This window comes from Caretta caretta, chromosome 11 (genome assembly GCF_965140235.1).
Source record: "Caretta caretta isolate rCarCar2 chromosome 11, rCarCar1.hap1, whole genome shotgun sequence".
NCBI lineage: Eukaryota > Metazoa > Chordata > Testudines > Cheloniidae > Caretta > Caretta caretta.
Window position 1 is genome coordinate 12,199,383 of NC_134216.1, and position 19,964 is coordinate 12,219,346.

At 43.9% G+C, this 19,964-nt stretch overlaps 1 protein-coding gene across 6 annotated transcripts in view; it reads left to right on the plus strand.

Annotated features, from left to right (window-relative positions):
• Positions 1-19,964, plus strand: part of KALRN (kalirin RhoGEF kinase) — a 779,108-nt gene that overhangs the window by 364,711 nt on the left and 394,433 nt on the right. For all 6 annotated transcript variants that reach the window (XM_048869043.2, XM_048869046.2, XM_048869044.2 and 3 more), the window contains exons 8-9: positions 8,931-9,062; positions 18,627-18,857. In XM_048869043.2, the coding sequence (XP_048725000.2) occupies positions 8,931-9,062; positions 18,627-18,857 (363 nt within the window). The remainder of the gene's footprint in view (positions 1-8,930; positions 9,063-18,626; positions 18,858-19,964) is intronic.

Here is a 19,964-nt window from a genome sequence, read left to right on the forward strand (position 1 = left end):
TCTTCTTGCCCTCTGAACATCAGAATAGATACTTTGCCTCAGTTGTAGCTTAAAAACAGCTTCATAATAACATCACTTTTAACAACTCTTCTTTTTTCTTTAAAATTGAAAGAAAGGGTCTAAAAATACAGTCTTCTCTTGGCAGCTCTTTAAAGGAACAAAAGTTTTTGCTTCCTGACAGTGACTGGAGTCTCTCAGCCTTGAGAAAACTAGAGCTTTTGTTAACGCTGAGCGGCAGTTGCTCTGCAGTTGGAATAAGAGACAGTTCAGTGGGAGGGGAGCATTGATGTGAAGCCAATAAACTCTGAATGCTGGAAAAATACGATGTGGGAGTCAGCATGTCCTACTCACAGCTCCATCAGCTGGAACTGAAATATTTGGCTTGCTTCAGTAGCTGTAGTAGGATAAACGATTACTTATACACTGAGGATTTAGTAATTTGATCTCTCTGGTACCCTACAAAATGTTAGGTATCAGGAATTTTGTATGAGACTGAGCTTAATGCCCATCAGACATTCCTATTGAAATGGATTATTTTTAATAACCTGTATACAATAAAGAAGGTTTAGATTTCTGATCCACACTGCCTTGGACCTAAATAATTCTGCCCTGGCTTGCAGCTCAGATCATGTCTCTTGTTGCACCCTTCTCTCTTCAAATGGTGCCAGCCTTGATGTCACGTTCACCCATTTTACTGACAGTGTTACTCTGTCTTCTTCTTGCCAACCCGATGCATGGATTGCCTATCGGTAATGGGGACTACAAACCCTTCACTGGCCAGGAAAAGGCTACTGAGCAGCTATGGGTTCTATCAGCCTTGCCCACTATACCTGCATTTGAAGGGCGGTATTAGAAGAGGAAAGCACAGCTCAGCTGGGGAGAACAGACATCCATAGAATCATAGAATCATAGAATATAAGGGTTGGAAGGGACCCCAGAAGGTCATCTAGTCCAACCCCCTGCTCGAAGCAGGACCAATTCCCAGTTAAATCCCATCCAATTCCCAGACTTCGACTCCCTCAGGGAACGGATGGCCAGGATCCCCTGGGGGACTAACTTGAAGGGGAAAGGAGTCCAGGAGAGCTGGCTGTATTTCAAGGAATCCCTGTTGAGGTTACAGGGACAAACCATCCCGATGAGTCGAAAGAATAGTAAATATGGCAGGCGACCAGCTTGGCTTAATGGTGAAATCTTAGCGGATCTTAAACATAAAAAAGAAGCTTACAAGAAGTGGAAGGTTGGACATATGACCAGGGAAGAGTATAAAAATATTGCTCGGGCATGTAGGAATGTTATCAGGAGGGCCAAATCGCACCTGGAGCTGCAGCTAGCCAGAGATGTCAAGAGTAACAAGAAGGGTTTCTTCAGGTATGTTGGCAACAAGAAGAAAGCCAAGGAATGTGTGGGCCCCTTACTGAATGAGGGAGGCAAACTAGTGACAGAGGATGTGGAAAAAGCTAATGTACTCAATGCTTTTTTTGCCTCTGTTTTCACTAACAAGGTCAGCTCCCAGACTGCTACGCTGGGCATCACAAAATGGGGAAGAGATGGCCAGCCCTCTGTGGAGATAGAGGTGGTTAGGGACTATTTAGAAAAGCTGGATGTGCACAAGTCCATGGGGCCGGACGAGTTGCATCCGAGAGTGCTGAAGGAACTGGCGGCTGTGATTGCAGAGCCATTGGCCATTATCTTTGAAAACTCGTGGCGAACCGGGGAAGTCCCGGATGACTGGAAAAAGGCTAATGTAGTGCCAATCTTTAAAAAAGGGAAGAAGGAGGATCCTGGGAACTACAGGCCAGTCAGCCTCACTTCAGTCCCTGGAAAAATCATGGAGCAGGTCCTCAAAGAATCAATCCTGAAGCACTTGCATGAGAGGAAAGTGATCAGGAACAGCCAGCATGGATTCACCAAGGGAAGGTCATGCCTGACTAATCTAATCGCCTTCTATGATGAGATTACTGGTTCTGTGGATGAAGGGAAAGCAGTGGATGTATTGTTTCTTGACTTTAGCAAAGCTTTTGACACGGTCTCCCACAGTATTCTTGTCAGCAAGTTAAGGAAGTATGGGCTGGATGAATGCACTACAAGGTGGGTAGAAAGTTGGCTAGATTGTCGGGCTCAACGGGTAGTTATCAATGGCTCCATGTCTAGTTGGCAGCCGGTATCAAGTGGAGTGCCCCAAGGGTCGGTCCTGGGGCCGGTTTTGTTCAATATCTTCATAAATGATCTGGAGGATGGTGTGGATTGCACTCTCAGCAAATTTGCGGATGATACTAAACTGGGAGGAGTGGTAGATATGCTGGAGGGGAGGGATAGCATACAGAAGGACCTAGACAAATTGGAGGATTGGGCCAAAAGAAATCTGATGAGGTTCAATAAGGATAAGTGCAGGGTCCTGCACTTAGGACGGAAGAACCCAATGCACAGCTACAGACTAGGGACCGAATGGCTAGGCAGCAGTTCTGCGGAAAAGGACCTAGGGGTGACAGTGGACGAGAAGCTGGATATGAGTCAGCAGTGTGCCCTTGTTGCCAAGAAGGCCAATGGCATTTTGGGATGTATAAGTAGGGGCATAGCGAGCAGATCGAGGGACGTGATCGTTCCCCTCTATTCGACATTGGTGAGGCCTCATCTGGAGTACTGTGTCCAGTTTTGGGCCCCACACTTCAAGAAGGATGTGGATAAATTGGAGAGAGTCCAGCGAAGGGCAACAAAAATGATTAGGGGTCTGGAACACATGAGTTATGAGGAGAGGCTGAGGGAGCTGGGATTGTTTAGCCTGCAGAAGAGAAGAATGAGGGGGGATTTGATAGCTGCTTTCAACTACCTGAAAGGGGGTTCCAAAGAGGATGGCTCTAGACTGTTCTCAATGGTAGCAGATGACAGAACGAGGAGTAATGGTCTCAAGTTGCAGTGGGGGAGGTTTAGATTGGATATTAGGAAAAACTTTTTCACTAAGAGGGTGGTGAAACACTGGCTCCAGCTGTCTCTGTGAGAGAGGCCTGGCTGGGGCCAAGAAATGCTTGAGAGCATGCTGCCTGTTAACACCACCTGAAAGGAAGGTAAGATGATGCAGGACTCAAGTTGACGCCCCACCTGCAGTGTTTTTGAGCACCTCCTTGAGAAGAAGACAGACCTGATGTAAGACTATTGGTGAGACTTGCTACCAGTGACCTGTATGAGAGTCTGCCACCTGCTGGAGCCTCCCTGACAGAAGGAAGGCTTGACACGAGATTATTGTTTGCTATCAGAACCTTGCTTGTTGCTGTAAGCTGAGTCTGTGGCGCCCTGTCTGAAGAGGGTGATAGCCAAATAAACTCCTTTTATTTTGTTACACCTGACCTAGGTCTCCGTAGTGGTTTGCCCCAAGCGCCAGAGTGATCCTGGTCAAACCTCCCTAATCCAGTCTGACAGACCGTTACCGTCTTTTTGTTTAGTCTCTCCTAACAACTCACTTTTTCTGTGATGCCAATCGGAAGTGGGTCTAATAGAATCTTTTGACAGATTTCAGAGTAGCAGCCGTGTTAGTCTGTATTCGCAAAAAGAAAATGAGGACTTGTGGCACCTTAGAGACTAACCAATTTATTTGAGCATAAGCTTTTGTGAGCTACAGCTCACTTCATCGGATGCATCCGATGAAGTGAGCTGTAGCTCACGAAAGCTTATGCTCCGATAAATTGGTTAGTCTCTAAGGTGCCACTAGTACTCCTTTTTTTAATAGAATCTTAGCCATCAAACTTCTGGCATACAGTCCACTGTACCACAGTCCTGGCAAACACAGAGGCAAACGCTTTTTTAATGAAAAGAACCAGGGTATCTGTAACATCTAAGCAGAGAAGGCAGGACCTTTGTTTTTCAAAGTTTCATCTTAAAGACTCCCATACAACAAACTATATGGAACTCAATTTGTTTAGCTTGAAAGGATGAAAGACTGAATCAACCTGAATCAATCAATCAATCAATGCTGGGAGCTGAACTTCCCTCTGTCTTCGTATGCCTCACAATTACATTTGCCTTCCTGGATCTTGTACTGTATACCTGTCACGTGTACACAGGTCAAGCTGAACTTGGCTGAAAGAGCTCTAGGATCAAAGCTTTGTTTTTTTTTAAATTAAAAGAAAGGTAGATAAATACCAAATAGATCACAAAGAAACCCCCCAAAATAAAGAAAGGTAGAAAAAAACCTTGGAGAGTCAAACAAAGCTTCCTATAGCACATGTTTTTGGTCAAAGGTGAACATACTTAGTACTAGACCCCCACCACATCACCCAGGTCAGGGTCTGAGTTTGAGGGCATTCAACAGCATGTTTTCCCAATGCCTCCCACTTCAAATGGTGACAGGCCTGATTTTCCTCTCACAGCAGTATAAATGAGGATTAACTCTACTCATGTAAATGGAGGTGCATTGGTGTAAAACCAGTGTGAGAGAGGAATCAGGCCCTATATTTTTAAGTATGATTGACACCACGTTGTGGCAGGAGGGTATATCGGATTGTGCCTGTTTTAGGAAGGTATATGAAACTGTGCCTTATTCCTGTTTCACTTCAATGGAGCTGTGCTGATTTACACAAGTTGGGATTCTGGCCCATAGACTGTCAAGGGAGGCAGGAATGAAAATACCAGGTTCTTTCTGTACTTGACAGTGGTTCCTAAAAGAGTTTTAAAGTATTCTTAAAGTGTTCACTTTGAAAACCCTGTCAGAAAGAGCAAATTAACGTCTTCAGTTGGCCAAAGATCTGAACCGTTAACTTTGAATCCAGTTCTGTCCTCAGAAATGCACATGCACAACTCCCATTAAAAGTAATGGGTGTTGCATACATTCAGCATCTGTGAGCAGAATTTGGATGTTTATGCTGATCCTCTGAAAAGTCAATGGATCATTCAGTTTTCCCCCACCCAAGCAGACTTTATGCTCTCAGAAGCTCTCTGCTAGGATCTATACTAGTCAGGGCCACTTTTCCCTACCATTGCAGGGACCTGAGGCACTAGTGCATTTTTCTCCCTCCTATTCTCCACCTGTGGCACATAATAGTTTAGTCTGCTGTGTGGTCTAATTTTGGTTGCTGGGTTTAGTGGATAGGTGCTAGGTGGTGTTGGTGGCCTGTGATATATAGGAGGCCAGACTAGATCATCTGGTGGTCTCCTCTGGTCTTAAACTCTATGATTCTCGGTCTCTGAGTTTAAGCAAATCTGAGATCTCCTCATGTGATTGTGGGAGGAGTGGGGTGGCCTTTCCTGTGTAAACAATCAATCTCCACCAATCCATAGTTCTATATTAAAGTGTGAGATGGGGTGCACAGGCAGGGATGGGACAGGACGGGCAATGTTTGGAATGTGGGAGGAAAGAAGGGATCTAGAGACAGGTACATTCAGGACATCTTAGCTCAGTCCCTGAAGCAGGAGAAGGTGCCAGCAAATAAAGCAGCTAGAGAGAAGAAGAACCTGCCCGCAAGTGACTTCTTGCTTGGAGGACTCAACAAGGAATTTCAGCTAATAGGGAACTCCAAAGTGTCGGAGCTTGGCCTGAGAGGCAGTCAGGGGTCACAGACCTTGAGGCATAGCAGGCATGAGACTCAGCTTGCTTACTCACACATTGTATGTTCTGGAGGAAGGGTAAGTAGGAGCATGTGCTGTAACACTGCCTTCTTGTGGTGGGCTTTCCCGACCTGGCTACTGCAGGGTTTGCAGCCTGAGTGAATAAACCCTAGGGCAAGTGATGAATCTGGCTTATGACTTTACAGGGCCTATTTGGGTCAAATCAGAAACACACAGGCTTTTTGTATTGAGGCTTTGTGTTTGTTTGTTTTTAAATGTCTTGGGGGAGGGGTTTTTTGTTTCAGTCTTTCATGGAAGCTTGTAAAACATGTACAGTTATTTAAGAGAGCCATTTTGGTCTATCATTTCAAATCACATTTAAGCAGCTTTTTATGTTCCCAATAGGAGCTGTTCCAGTCTATGGGATAAGTAGGTATTTAAGCAATTAATTTAAACGGTTCTGCACACCCAATAGACAGTAACAGCTTACAGAACTGCCATTCCAACCTAACAGTTAATTAGTTATTTACATTTTAAACGCATCTTTTTAACACAACAAACCACGATATTATTGTATAAATATATATTTAGCATGAAAATACATGTGCATGTTATAAAGGCACTTGTGTCTTCATAGTGTATCATACTGTGATAAACTAATGTCTCTGCCATTTTCCAAGGTACCTAAATTAATTGTGCCATAATATGACTAATACTTTGCCGAAGTTCATTTAAAAAAAAAAAATTGAGCCCTTTCCCTCCTGCCATCCACATTGGTAAAGTGTGTGTCACACTTCCTCCTAGGGGTTGGCCCTCTAGAGGGTAACAGCACTAATGAAGTTACTCTGTTAGCTCAAGTGGCAGAGGTCTGTTCTCCGGTGCTGAAGAGTTCCAGCCCATGTCTGGATGCATTGCACTAACAGGCATTCTAAACCTGAGTGCCACTGTGGTTTTTGGCATCATGGCTGTGGTTATATAATAACTCGGCACTTTTAGAGCATCTTTTACCAAAGAGTCAGGATCGATGGCACCAGACATACCAACAGTCTGTCGGGGAGAATCAAACCCAGGACTTTTCAACCCCATAAAACTCAGGCCTCCATTACAAGAGTTCAAGAGCATGTTGTTATTATAGTCAGTAGGGCCAGTACTAGAGATGTGATTTAATGCACGAAGCCAATGTATTACATACAACTCTCAAAGCCCTTTACAGACATTAAAGAATTCTCACAATGCCCCTGTGAGACAAGTAAGGATTATTATCCCCATTTTACAGAGGGATAAACTGAGACACAGAAGTGGAAATTTACCTAGGTACAGAGGACCATCATGAGGCCCTCCTCATTATGTAGCCCCACTGTGGGAATGTGTGGATATCTGGGGACTATGAGCAGAATAGCTTGTATTAGGGGGTTTCTGCACTGGTCTGAGAGGGAGAATGTGATTAGAAGTCAGGAAAGAAGCCATTGGATCGATGACTATGTAGTTCCAGTGGCAGGAACCCCAGCCTATGCTGGTTTCTCCTAGTGGGAATTCAGTTCAGCCCCATGCCCTGACATGAGATGGGAATGTGAATGCCACTAGCCCTGCATAAAACCTGATTACTTAGTTGCTAAAAAACCTTGCAGAGTCAAACCATGCTTCCTATGGTGCATGTTTTTGATCAAAGGCCAATATATTTGGCACTAGCCTCCGTTTACTTAGGCTGTGTGCAGCAGTGTGTGTGTGAATATCACCTAGATAGGTACTGCAGATCAGCAGCAAAAGTCTACACAGCAGCACCCAGGAGTCCTGACCCCCAATCCCTTCCTCCAGATAACACTCCTTTTGTTCAGAGTGGTATCTTGTGGGAGTAGTTGCAGGTTTTAGCCCAGAATTCATTTTTATCGCTGAATCACAGTGTCTTGAAAATAAGGATTTATAATGCAGGCATTTTCAAACCTTGACTATAAGCAGTACTGTGAATAAAATTACCCTGATAATAAAAATAACACACTAATTACAGATGAGATTGGGATAGAAACTCTTTGCTTTGAAGCTCAGTGTGTTCTATGCTTTAAGTGAGTGCTTTGCTAACATGCCACAGGTGAGCACTTCGTGAACAGATAAAGCTGTGATCATGAGGGTGGTTTTGTAGCCATTGTGCGTTCAGCTTCTGGTATACTGCATCTGTTGTTATTATTAGCTGGTTCTTTTATTGTTGGCTTTAAAGATCCTTAAGCACAGGGGAGCTAGTTTAACAAGAAGCTGGAGGAAGAGGAAATATTAACAGAGAGTAATGAGGTGACATTAGGTAGGTAGGTGTCTGCAACATCTGAGCACATTAGAAGGTATGTCAATAGATCAGGCTCCATTTTAAAAAGTGATGTGAGCCCTGAAGAGTAAAGTCCTTTTGTTATATAACAGGCAGCAGAAGTGTGGACTTGCTCACATTGTTCTGTCATGGTGTCTCAGCCCTGAGCCCTTAAGGAGTGAAAAGATGTTTCACCCCCTGAGCCTATTCAATCCCTGGCCTCTCTGCTGAGGCTGCCAACAAAGGTGCTAATTCATATCAATTGGGGTGAGGGTTGTTTTTTTATTTTTTTAATGTGGACATCTGCTCACTAGCAACTGGAATGAGACTAGCCGCTTATTTCAAATAGGCCACTCAACACCATCCGGTGGTATTGATGACTGATTGCTACTGACCTGGGCCAGATTCATATTGATGACCGAGAGGTGAAAGTCTTGGTATCCTATTACCAATTCCCCTGAGCCAGCCTCAGATTGAGAACTGCTTTAACACTTAGAAAATCTTCCTTTCACTGAAATGAATGTCAAAGATGATTTTAATGGGAGTTTTCTGTTACTCATGTGTGTGCTGTTAGGGCCGGGTGAATAGCTGTGCTGAGCTTGTTGGTGGTAAAATCACCCCTGTGTGGACCTCAAGCATAAACAATTGGGGAGTTCTGACAATATTAAATGCAATTAGAGCACTGACTGCTTCTTTTCGGTCTATATTTTTATGTTGATTTTAGAAGCAGGCTTGTATTTCTCCTGTTTGTTATTCAAAGGTCCTTCCTTTAGGTATTCCTGAAGTTATTTTGAAAGTGCCCATGCACTTTACTTGTAAAGCAGGAGAAACAGAATCCTCCTCCTTCTAAAGCCTCCCTTAGGCCCAGCTGGTCTACAAAGTTTTGAGTGTATAAGGATCACAATCACCTATGTGGTCTGTACCATTTTGTTCCCTCCTGTAAACTCCTGGCATTGTGTTATTAGTTTGACACCGTTCACCTTCTGCTCAGTGCTGCATTCATCTATGGCACTCTGTAAATGGTTCACTGCAATAGTAATATTGTTACCTCCTGGCTAGTGAGTTTGAAACACCCTGCTGATTGCTTTTGGAATTGTTTCAGTTCCTTTCAGGTGTGGATGCCTGGTGTAAAATGTGTAGTGAAGGAGGCCTCCCATCAGAAATGCAAGACCTTGAGCTGGCCATCCATCATCATCAGTCTTTGTATGAACAGGTGACCCAGGCCTACACAGAGGTAAGTGTTTCCAGGAGAAGAATTTTAACAACTGCTAACAGATTGCTTAGCAATAATATCTATACAATTATGCATTTTGGAGCTATTTTTAATTGAATAAATCAGTTTTACTTTCCATTGACTCATTGATATGATTGCTTAGTAGGGATAAAGCTAATAAACCTTTAAAATGGTACTTGAGAGATATGTGATCTCTTTACTCATGACTTCACATAGGAGGTCAGATTTGCTCCCAGGCAGTGGGCCCCCAATGCAGTAAGTCAATTTGGAGCAACAGCACAAACTGCAGCCACCCCCACACCTCTGGGGTACCTGTGACCAGCCAAGGCAGCTCACCGGCTGGCCAAGAGATAGGCTGCTTCATTACCTTTCCTGGGCATCCTACAGTAGTGGCGTTGCTGTGTAGCCCTGACTAAATTGCTTTCCGTTGGGAGTGAGTCCCTGCTCCAGTGCAGTTATTCTAATGGGGGTAAAGGGTATAATTTGATTTACTTTGCACACCATCAGCTCTTTTCAGTATCATCAAAGTCCCAAGACAGAGATGCCAGGTCCTTATCGCAGCAAAAGATGTAAAAGACTGTGCCTTAAAGTTATATCCATTTGCATAAGCTGGGTCTCAGTAGGGAAATAAGCTTTCTCAGATCTAAAGAGCTTGTGTAAAAAGGATGATGTCAAGGTTGCTAAGACTAAAAACTGCCTTATGGCAGTTTGGCAAAAATCCTATAAAGATTTTCATTATGTTTTTGTCCCTGAATTGATCCAGGCTGTAGCAGGAAATAACTCTCCACAAACAGCTGACATTCAGTGCAATTCACTGCAAACAGACCAGTGCTCGTAGTCCGTATGCTTAGCATCTACAGATGGCATAATTTGCTTTGTGCTTCTTTTTTCTCATCAGAGGTTCTTGTTTCTTGTTCTTCACTTCCTCACGCTCAGAAGGCTCTGTATTGTCCTTGATTATCTTTCTGGCCAAAGAGAGCTGGACCTAGTTCCTTACAGGGCTTGCAAAAGCCTCTCCCAAACTGGCTAATAGAAATGTGTACAATAACTGTAGTGATAGTCACTGGACCAGTCAAGGTACCAGGCAACAGAAAATCTGTCTGGAGGCCGAGCACTTCTCCTCCGTTGGGCAGTGTAGGGTTAAAATGTGCCCTGTGAAGGCCAGGAACGCAGTGTAGCCAAGGGAGCTGGATGATGCACTGATTCAACAACTCTCTAGCCTCTGCCAGGTATACAACCCCCAATGGACCTTAAAACCACCCTTCCATGCCAGAGCTTCCAGGAGAAGATGATGGTTGAAATACTGCCTATTGTTAGGATATAGATATTCAGGCCTGTCTGTAAAGGGCTATACTCTAAGAATTTAGGTGTATTCTTATCACTTAGCTAGTTATAGAGGTATAAAAGAAAGAAACAAAATCAATGTCTGCCGGTGTAAGGGCCTTCTCTTACCGTGACCGTCTAAGGCCCTGTTCTTAGGCTAAGGGCTTTGGCTAAGCAGCAGAGGCAGCCAAAAGCTGGGAAGCGACCGGTCACATCCTCACATTCCAAACTAGTCACATTGAAATAAGGCAATCTGGGGCTGTTAGAAAGGTGATCTAATCTATCACCTCCAGAGAAAAGGAAGAGCCTAGAGGATGTAAAAGGAAGTTTAGTTTGATAGTTTTCTGTTTGGTAAGAACTCACTTATCAATAGACACAGCTGAGAAACCCTCATGTCTTTATAGATGTAGTTGTAAAATCCTCACTTCTGTATTGTTTTGTCATTATAGTTCCCACTTTGCATGGTCTCTGTTTGGTTCTGTGATTGTTTCTGTCTGCTGTATAATTAATTTTGCTGGGTGTAAACTAATTAAGGTGGTGGGATATAGTTGGTTAAATAATCATGTTACAATATGTTAGGATTGGTTAGTTAAATTTCAGTAAAATGATTGGTTAAGGTATAGCTAAGCAGAACTCAAGTTTTACTATATAGTCTGCAGTCAATCAGGAAGTGGGTCGGTGGGTGGGAGGAAATGGGAACAGGGAATAGGAGTGGGGAATTGGAATCATGTTTTGCTAAGGGTAGGAATGGGAACAGGGCCACAGGTAAGGCTCTGTGGTGTCAGAGCTGGGAAGGGGGACACTAAGGAAGGAAACTGGAATCATGCTTGCTGGAAGTTCACCCCAATAAACATCGAATTGTTTGCACCTTTGGACTTCGGGTATTGTTGCTCTCTGTTCATGCGAGAAGGACCAGGGAAGTAAGTGTGTGAAGGAATAAGCCTCCTAACACCTACCCTCCCCAGGGAAGGACCCACCACGGTGCAGTGGCCTTCACTGGAACAGTAAGGTGGAATCTGCCCCTCTGTACACCAGCAGGGGTGGGTCTAGCTCACCCTCCTTACTTTTTCCATCATATAAATTGTGAAGGACTGAGCTCCTTTAGATGTTTAGAAAGAGCTTCTTTCTTTTCCTGTACCAGACGAAGAATAGTCAATTAAATATCATCAAGATAAGGAAATGTGTATATTAAAGTCTCTTTGCATAATGTATGCTTAAATGGTTCTTAAATAAAGCCCACTGCTACATCTTACATTATGTGCCCCTGATATTTCCATCTTTGATATTCAATCCCACAAATCTGTGTTAAGATAAATAATAGTTAACTTTCAGTTGAAGACTTCACAACAAAGGCTAATGCTCTGTCCCAAACTCATCCTGCTGTGCCCTAAGTAAGAGAATAGAATTTGGTACTATAGATTTGTTGTTAGGCACTCGCTACCGCGAGTCACAGCCCATCTCCTCAGTAAAATGGGCTACCGAGAACATATCAAACTATCCCCCACTTCCTTCCCAAAGAATATTGAATCAAGTTAAAAGTCTCAATCTTTATCTTTAAAGTGCTCCATGGTCTTTCATATCTTAAAGACCATCTAAAACTCTGGGATGAAGATATCATTGACAACTTCACTTCTCTGGCAACGTGGAACTCTCAGCAATAAGAATAAAGCTTGTCTGGGCAGGAGATAGAAATTTCTCTGGGGGCTATCCGAGACTGTGGAATGAACTTCCCCAGAAAATAAGGACTGTCACAAACCTCTCCGCTCCAAGTGCAAGGCACATTTCTTTGACCTGCCTTCTCTAATGCTCTACACAGAGCAAAAGTGGTGTGCATGCATGTGTGTGTTTGTGTCTCCGTATGAAAACAAAAAAAGACACACTATCAAAACAGAGTGCTCCACTGCATGAGTGTCTTCCTCTGGGGAGAGAGTGAGAGAACAAACAGCATCTGACAGATGTGTAGTCACATGATTTAATGCACAACTGGAAGGTGCTCAGATACCACAGGGATGAGTGCTGTATAAAAAACAAATATGCTATAGTTAAGGCTACGATTTAGTTGCAGAGGTCACGGCAGTCACAGATTCCATGACTTTACTGGACCTCTGTGATTTCTTCCACTTCAGCTGTCAGCAGCTGAAGCCGGGGCTGGAGGCGGGACTATGCACCCCTGCCCTGCTGCAACTGGGGCTGGATGCCTGGAACCAGGACCCTGCTGCCTTGCAGGGGGCTGCAGCCAGGCTGCGCGCCACTGTCCTGCAGCTGTGGCCAGCTCCAGAGCAGGGGCTGTGCACGCCCCCATGGCTATACCCCTCCCACTGTGCCCAAGCCTGGAGGCTGCAGCAGGAGCCGTGTGCCCCTCTTGTGGCATCCCAGGGCTGTGCGCAGTCCCTCCCCTCCCTGCTGCTGCCACGCCTTGGTGGGGGTGGCAGCTGGGCCGCGCACCCCTGTTCTGCAGCTAGCTCCAGAGTGGGGGCTGTGCGCCCCCAGTGACTGCACCCCCCACTGCACCCCAGCCCCCTGGCTTCTGCCAGGGGCTGCAGCTGGGCCCGTGTGCTGCTGCCCAGTGGCTGCAGTGGGGGTCGTGTGCTCCCTTCGTGGCTTCCCAGAGCTGTGCACCATCCCCCATGGCTGCTGCCTGGGCTTGGCATGAGCTGGAGCTAGGCTGTGCGCCCCTGTCCTGCAGCTGCAACCAATTCTGGAGCGGGGACTGTGTGCCCCCCGTGGCTGTACCCCCGCTGCGGTCGCTGGTGCCGGGGGTGTGCCCCCAGCCATGGCAGGGGTTTTGGCCTGTCAGTCACCCTTCCACATCCATGAGACTCCATTACTCTCCCCTACTTAGCCCTGTCCCTCGTTATTTTTACTAATGTCACAGACAGGTCACAGGCTCCGTTAATTTTCCTTTATTGTTCGTGACCTGTCTGTGACTTTTACTAAAAATAACTGACAAAACCTTAGCCTTAACTATAGTGAAAGTATGTAGATATATAAACTGCAATTCAGTCATCATATTTAATGCAATGGAGGGTGCTCAGGAGTCAGAATGCCTACTTTGAGAAAATGCAGATGACACCATATTGCTGAAAGTTTCTGCTACAAGGTATTGTGAAGCTTTTTGGAGATGCTCACCAAAAGCCTCATACAGTGCCCATTAGAGCCTATGGAAAGCCTCACTTTGACTTCTCTGCACTTTTGCTCAGGCCCTAAACATATGGGGCCCAGTTTCTGCTGGACCCAAGCAAAGCTCACATATCATGGATGCAGGGGAAGCGAGCAAGGACTGACAGGAAATCAGTTCGGTTTATTAGCTACCTAGGTGTGAAAGCTTTAGCTTATGCTTCTGGCAGAAGATCTTCCATCCTCAGAGAACTGGGAATAATGGAGCCCCCAAGAGGCCCCCTCCACCTTTTATAATGGGTGGGACAACTCTGGTGGATGAGGTGGTGGAGGTGGTGCAGGAGCCACCATCTTTATATCCCCCTCCACAGGAGGAATTTTTCAGGGTTTCTCTGGCCAGTGGGAGTTCATTTTATACTATCAATATGTCCAATGAATGTTGTGTCATAGACACATTGGTCCTGCTTTGAGCAGGGGATTGGACTAGATGACCTCCTGAGGTCCCTTCCAACCCTGGTATTCTATGAACTATAATTGAGATGCCCCCTTTAGTTTAACCTGTTTTTTTTTAATTACTCTTGATGTTAGTTCTGATTGCTGGGGAAAGGAGAAGGATGAGGAGAATACAGGATTCTAGAGTCAAGCCCAACTTGTGTTGATGAGTACAACATCTTGCTAAATGTGATTGCACCAAGTCTTGTTCATTCTTTGTCCCAAGAGGCACAATGCATCTGCTGTGAAGACCATTCCCTTACGTAGCTCAGCTATATCCACTAATCTGCAGAGGGGACCTTAGTCTGGTCACTTGCTAGGCTCTCAGCATGCTGCAGACCCAACTGGTAGGATATCTGGGATTTTAAAACTTCACAGTAACACCTTGCTGGAGAGTCTGGAGCCAGACTGTAATTTTCAATGCAAACAAGAAAGAAGCATGAATCAGACTAACTTGTTCATATATAGAGTTCTCATGTATAATTCACAGGGGGTGAGGTTCTTCCTGGGCATAGGTACAGCATGAGGTCTATGCAATTTAAGCCTTCAAAGTAGGGTGTAAGTGGAATGCAAATAGTGCATAGGCCCTTTGCTTATTTTCTGCACTTGAGTACCAGTGGTGCTCAAGTGTATTTCCCATAGATTGGCTTTGTTAAAAGTTGTGATGTGACCTGCTAAGCAGGAATGTTAATGCTGCTGTCCTTGAACAATCCTTGAAAAATGCAAAGCATTCACATGAAAGGAAATTCAATGACTTATTTTTCAGTTATAAGGAGAAAGCTGAAAGTGATTGAAAAAGCACTGTAACTAGCTACCCAGACTGGTGAAACTATTCATTTATCTTTTCAAATCAATTCATTAGCAAATCTTTCAGTACACAGATCTTTCATGTCCATTGGTTGAGGGGTGGTATAGCATTCATAAAAGAAACACTTCTGGAATAGGAAATTTTGAATCGAACAAACGTCGATGAGCCATAGAAGGTATGAAGGATTTGGAAAAACTCCTGTAATATTTTATGAATATTATGTGTACCTCTGTTTGACTATTATTGTTTGTTATATAATTACCAAGAGGGTTAATTCCAGCAGGAATAGGTGGGCAGATAGGCAGGAAAGCAGACAAAGACTGATACTTAATGGGACAATACAGGCATCATTCCCTTTGAAGTTTAGCTCTGACCTTATGGGAGGTAAATATCGGTTGGTCCCACTGGGCAAAGGGCCAGCTTGTAACCTCAGGGGACCTTCAGGTGGGAAGCTGAAACAAAGGCCTTTGAAGTAGATACAAACCTGAGTCTCTGATGCACTGGAGAGAGAGAGAGGGAGAGGGGCCGAGATTACAGGTGAGCAGACTGTCCCCTGAGACTCAGAGGGTTGGGTACTGGGGTAAGCTAGATCTACCTAAGCTTTAGGTAAGACAGATGCAAGTAGACGGTTGTGTAAGAAACCCTTTTTCCTGTTACACTGTGTTCCTGCTGTTGAGATTAAACATTACTTTGTTTGGTTTACTGTATGTGCACATTGATCACAGCCCCTAAAGAGAAATCTTATAGGACAGTTGAATTTAGCTGGGTCTGCATGAGCACTCATGGCTAGTACACAGGGTACTGTCCCCCAGGATCCAATTTAAAGAGTGAGAATTTTGGGACGGGTGAAGGCTAGTTGCCTAACACTTTAGGGGACTGCATTTGCAGAGCCTGAGATGGGCCAAAGGAGAAGCTAGCCCTGAACTGTGACAGAACATTTCCAGAAATGTTCTCCGGAATAGAGCATGTCCATAAATGCCGTTATCACCTATGCACTTACAAGTGAATCTAGTGAATATCTTATCTGGTTGCATGTGTTCTGCATCTTCTTTCAGAAAAGGTTCTTGAGTCTTCTCTGTTTGGACTGACTTTGTTCTCACTAACACTTGTATAAATCAAAAGTAACTAAACTGAAATCAGTATAATTACAACAGGTGTAAGAGCAGGATCAGATCTATTGTAAAACGTAAGGCCACTAACAGCAACGTATGGTCCACCTGATTATCCCCACTTTGACAACATTATTTGTATATACCTCTGGCTCAACTTTCTCTGCTGAAATCCTCATCTGTATCATCATTTCCTTTTGCCATCCCTATTGCAACTCCATCATCTGTGTCCCCAGCAGGCTGCAGCTCCCCTGGTTCCAGCATGTACAGATTGCTCCTGCCCATTTTCATGAACAAAGGAATTTGAGTATACCCCCCCACACACTTACGCACAGCTCCCTAATCATTTCCAAGTCTAGTTCAAAACTGTCCTTTGTGTTTTGTGACAAAGTTCCTGCTCTATCTTGGTTGGTCTTGCACTTATTGGCAGATTTGCTCGCCTTGGAGCTTCACGGCAGCCCTCAGCTTGGCCGTTTTTCTGAATTCACAGTCCAGGTCGACTCCTCCTGTGTCTGACAAGGAGTTGGGAGGATTTGGGGGGAACCCAGACCCGCCCTCTACTCCGGGTTCCAGCCCAGGGCCCTGTGGAATGCAGCTGTCTAGAGTGCCTCCTGGAACAGCTGTGCAACAGCTAAAACTCCCTGGGCTACTTCCCCATGGCCTCCTCCCAACACCTTCTTTATCCTCACCATAGGACCTTCCTCCTGGTGTCTGATAATGCTTGTACTCCTCAGTCCTCCAACAGTCCCCATTCTCACTCTCAGCTCCTAGTGCCTCTTGCTCCCAGCTCCTCACACGCACACCACAAACTGAAGTGAGCTCCTTTTTAAAACTCAGGTGCCCTGCCTTAATTGATTCTAGCAGCTTCTTGATTGGCTGCAGGTGTTCTAATCAGCCTGTCTTAATTGTCTCCAGAAGGTTCCTGATTGTTCTGTAACCGTCCCTGTTACCTTACCCAGGGAAAAGGGACCTACTTAACCTGGGGCTAATATATCTGACCCGACCCTGTCACCGGTTATAAAACTGCAGAGACTTGCCCTAGCCTATTTTACAATCATCGGTGACCTTCTGTTCCCAGTAAAACCAGTATCAATCTAAAATAATGCCATTGATTTCACTAGAGTTATTTCAGATATATTCTCCCGTAACTGATTAGGAAGCAGCATGATCTGTGGAAAGTGCTTGGGACTGGGAATCAGGAGTGTCTGTGACAGCCTTATTGTATCACTATGGACAAGTCACTTAATTTCTCAATACATCAATATCCCTATCTGTAAAATAGGGATAATGACACTGACCCATTTTTGAGAAATATTCTGAGATGTACTGATAATACTCAGTAGTAGAAATGATCAGAAAAACTTTGAGAGAACCATTTTCTTTTGAAATCTAAATGTTTTGCAAAATCATGTCAATTTTGCCTAAATTTATTTACGGAACTAAAAAAAGGGAATAAAAAGGTTCCAACATGTTGGACCATCTTCTTCTAACATTTTCACAACTAAACTTTTGTTTTGTTCCTCTTGAAATGACTTTTTGATTAGAATTTTTTTTAATTGTGTTATATAGAATATAATTTTTAAGACATCTAAATTGCAATGAAAATCTGATCTGAAATAATTTTTTTCCTGGAATGTTCTTATGTGAAGAATCTTGGAATGTTCAGGCTTTGTTCCTAATTGGAATGAAAATATATTTAGAAATCTCAAAAGCCTCTATAAAACTGAATTTGCATTGTGTCCACAGCTCTGTTTAGTACTTATAGAGTGCTTTATATTAGTAACTGATATCAGAGCCACACATTGACAATCCATGTATTTCTCAAATCCCCTCTTACAAGACACCAACACCCCACATTTGTTAAATTAAGATAGTTGTAGTTCATTTACATTTTGCATTTTATGGCTGAAATTTTCAATGGGTCCCATGAAATACACAAGAAATACAATTTGGATGCATTCTTTTGCATGCACAGAAACCCTTTGTGTGTGTAAAGGCAGAGTTTCATATGTGAAAATGATTACACTTGCAACATTTGCATGCAGGTTTCTTGGGCCCATTGAAAATGTAGGCCTGTAGTTTTCTCTGAACTATTCCTGGGGAAGGAAAGATACTTTGGAGAAGGTTAGTACTACCACTTACTAATTTATTTTCTCTTCTCTTACTGAATGAAGGAGAGCATGGATTTCACCTTTTGGAATTTGCATTCATATGTCATAAGCTCACAAAGAAATGACTCTCTCTTACCATACCAACTGTGAATGTTTTAATCATCTGTGTATTTCTGAAAATGCCACCTCCTCACCAGAATGTGTCTATATGTCTCCTGCCTCTAAACACCGCTCATAACACAACATTATTTCTCAATTAATTTCCAAATGTCTGCAAACCATGCAGTAGTTCAGTATCTACCTTGGTATCTGTGGCTTTATATGGACCTGTCACTTCAGTGCCTAAGGTCCTACTGAGCAGCACAGTAGGTCCACTGTGAAACTGAGGCAGGTGATTAATACATAAGTAAAAGTAAAAAAAAAAAATTGCTCAAGGTTTCCTGTCTTTTCCTTCTAACAGAGCCATTTATTGGGGTGTGGGTGGAGGGGTAGGGGGGGCAGGGAAGAATTGGGAGGATGAGACTATTCTTGCTGCAAGCTGTCAGATGTTATGTTATCAGCACCAATGAAGTTGTCCCCTCGAGACTCAATCTATTTCTTTCAGGTAAGCCAGGATGGGAAGGCTTTGCTGGATGTCCTGCAGCGTCCCTTGAGCCCTGGAAACTCTGAATCCCTCACTGCTACTGCTAATTATTCCAAGGCTGTCCACCAGGTCTTGGATGTGGTACATGAAGTCTTGCATCACCAGCGGCGCCTAGAAAGCATCTGGCAGCACAGAAAAGTCCGATTACATCAAAGGCTGCAGCTCTGTGTTTTCCAGCAGGATGTTCAGCAGGTAATGTCATATGTTAGAGCGGTGAAATGGAAGTCCGAATGACTAATACATGTTATGGCTAGATCACTTTGTAGCCATTAAATGTGTATGGTGACTCATCTGGAGGATATTTGTTACCACCTAGTATTATTACATATGCTAGATGTACAGTACTATCCTATTTCACCGTTCAGTACTTTTCAGCTATCTTTCGTAGAGTTCTTCATGTCAGATGCCACCATTGATAATGTAACTTATAACAAGAGACCTTTGATAAAATGTTTTGAAGGTTAATAGCTTTTGGAAGTAGACAGTTGGTTAGCACAGCTACAGTATATGCTTTAGAAAAAGATAGGTAATCGAGAAAAAGTGGGTGACAAGGTTAAAAGAAAAGGCCTGGGTGGAATAGTTTTGAATTGCACCATTTTCCAGCTTGCCTTATGGAAATAATACTATAATGTTCGACAGAGTTTGGGCTCTTCACAGTAGAGCACAATCTTCTTTTTTGAGTGATCACTGCATATCCCAACTTGTGGGATCCAGGTGCCTGCAGTGACAGCCCGTTGATCAAACTGTACCAGCAGCACATCCTATGAGTGTAAATGTGCAGAGTCCATGTCAAAGAACTTCAATTAAAAGTCAGTAACCTTCAGATATGCAGAGGTTCATTTTGAAGAACTTTGGTTACAGATAAGTTGCCTTCATTTTCTTAGGGGGAGTAGCTATAAGAATATGATAACTAACAATAATCACAAGAGTTCCATGCTAATAGCTGCCCTTCTGTACACAAGCATGAAGAACATTGCAGGAGTCTGCTCACTTCCAACTATGTGGTATGTTAAGGGGAAGGCTACTGGCTAAGGTTGTGTGCTGCTAATATGGTGCCTGCTGTGAGTGAAGGGGCTGTAGGTTCTAATCCTGATATGGCATGTTAAAGTCCTTTTTTGTTTTTAAGTCATCCCTTTAGAGTGAAACACAAAGAAGAGGTTGAGGGAGGAAGCTCTCATAAGTGTGTGAGGAAGGCAGGAACTGAGAACTATTGGGACATGCTAGCAGTGCCTGTGATGTTCTCATGTATGCCCAGTTCGGCACTAAAAACAGAGAGAATTGTGAGCATAGTGCTCCCTT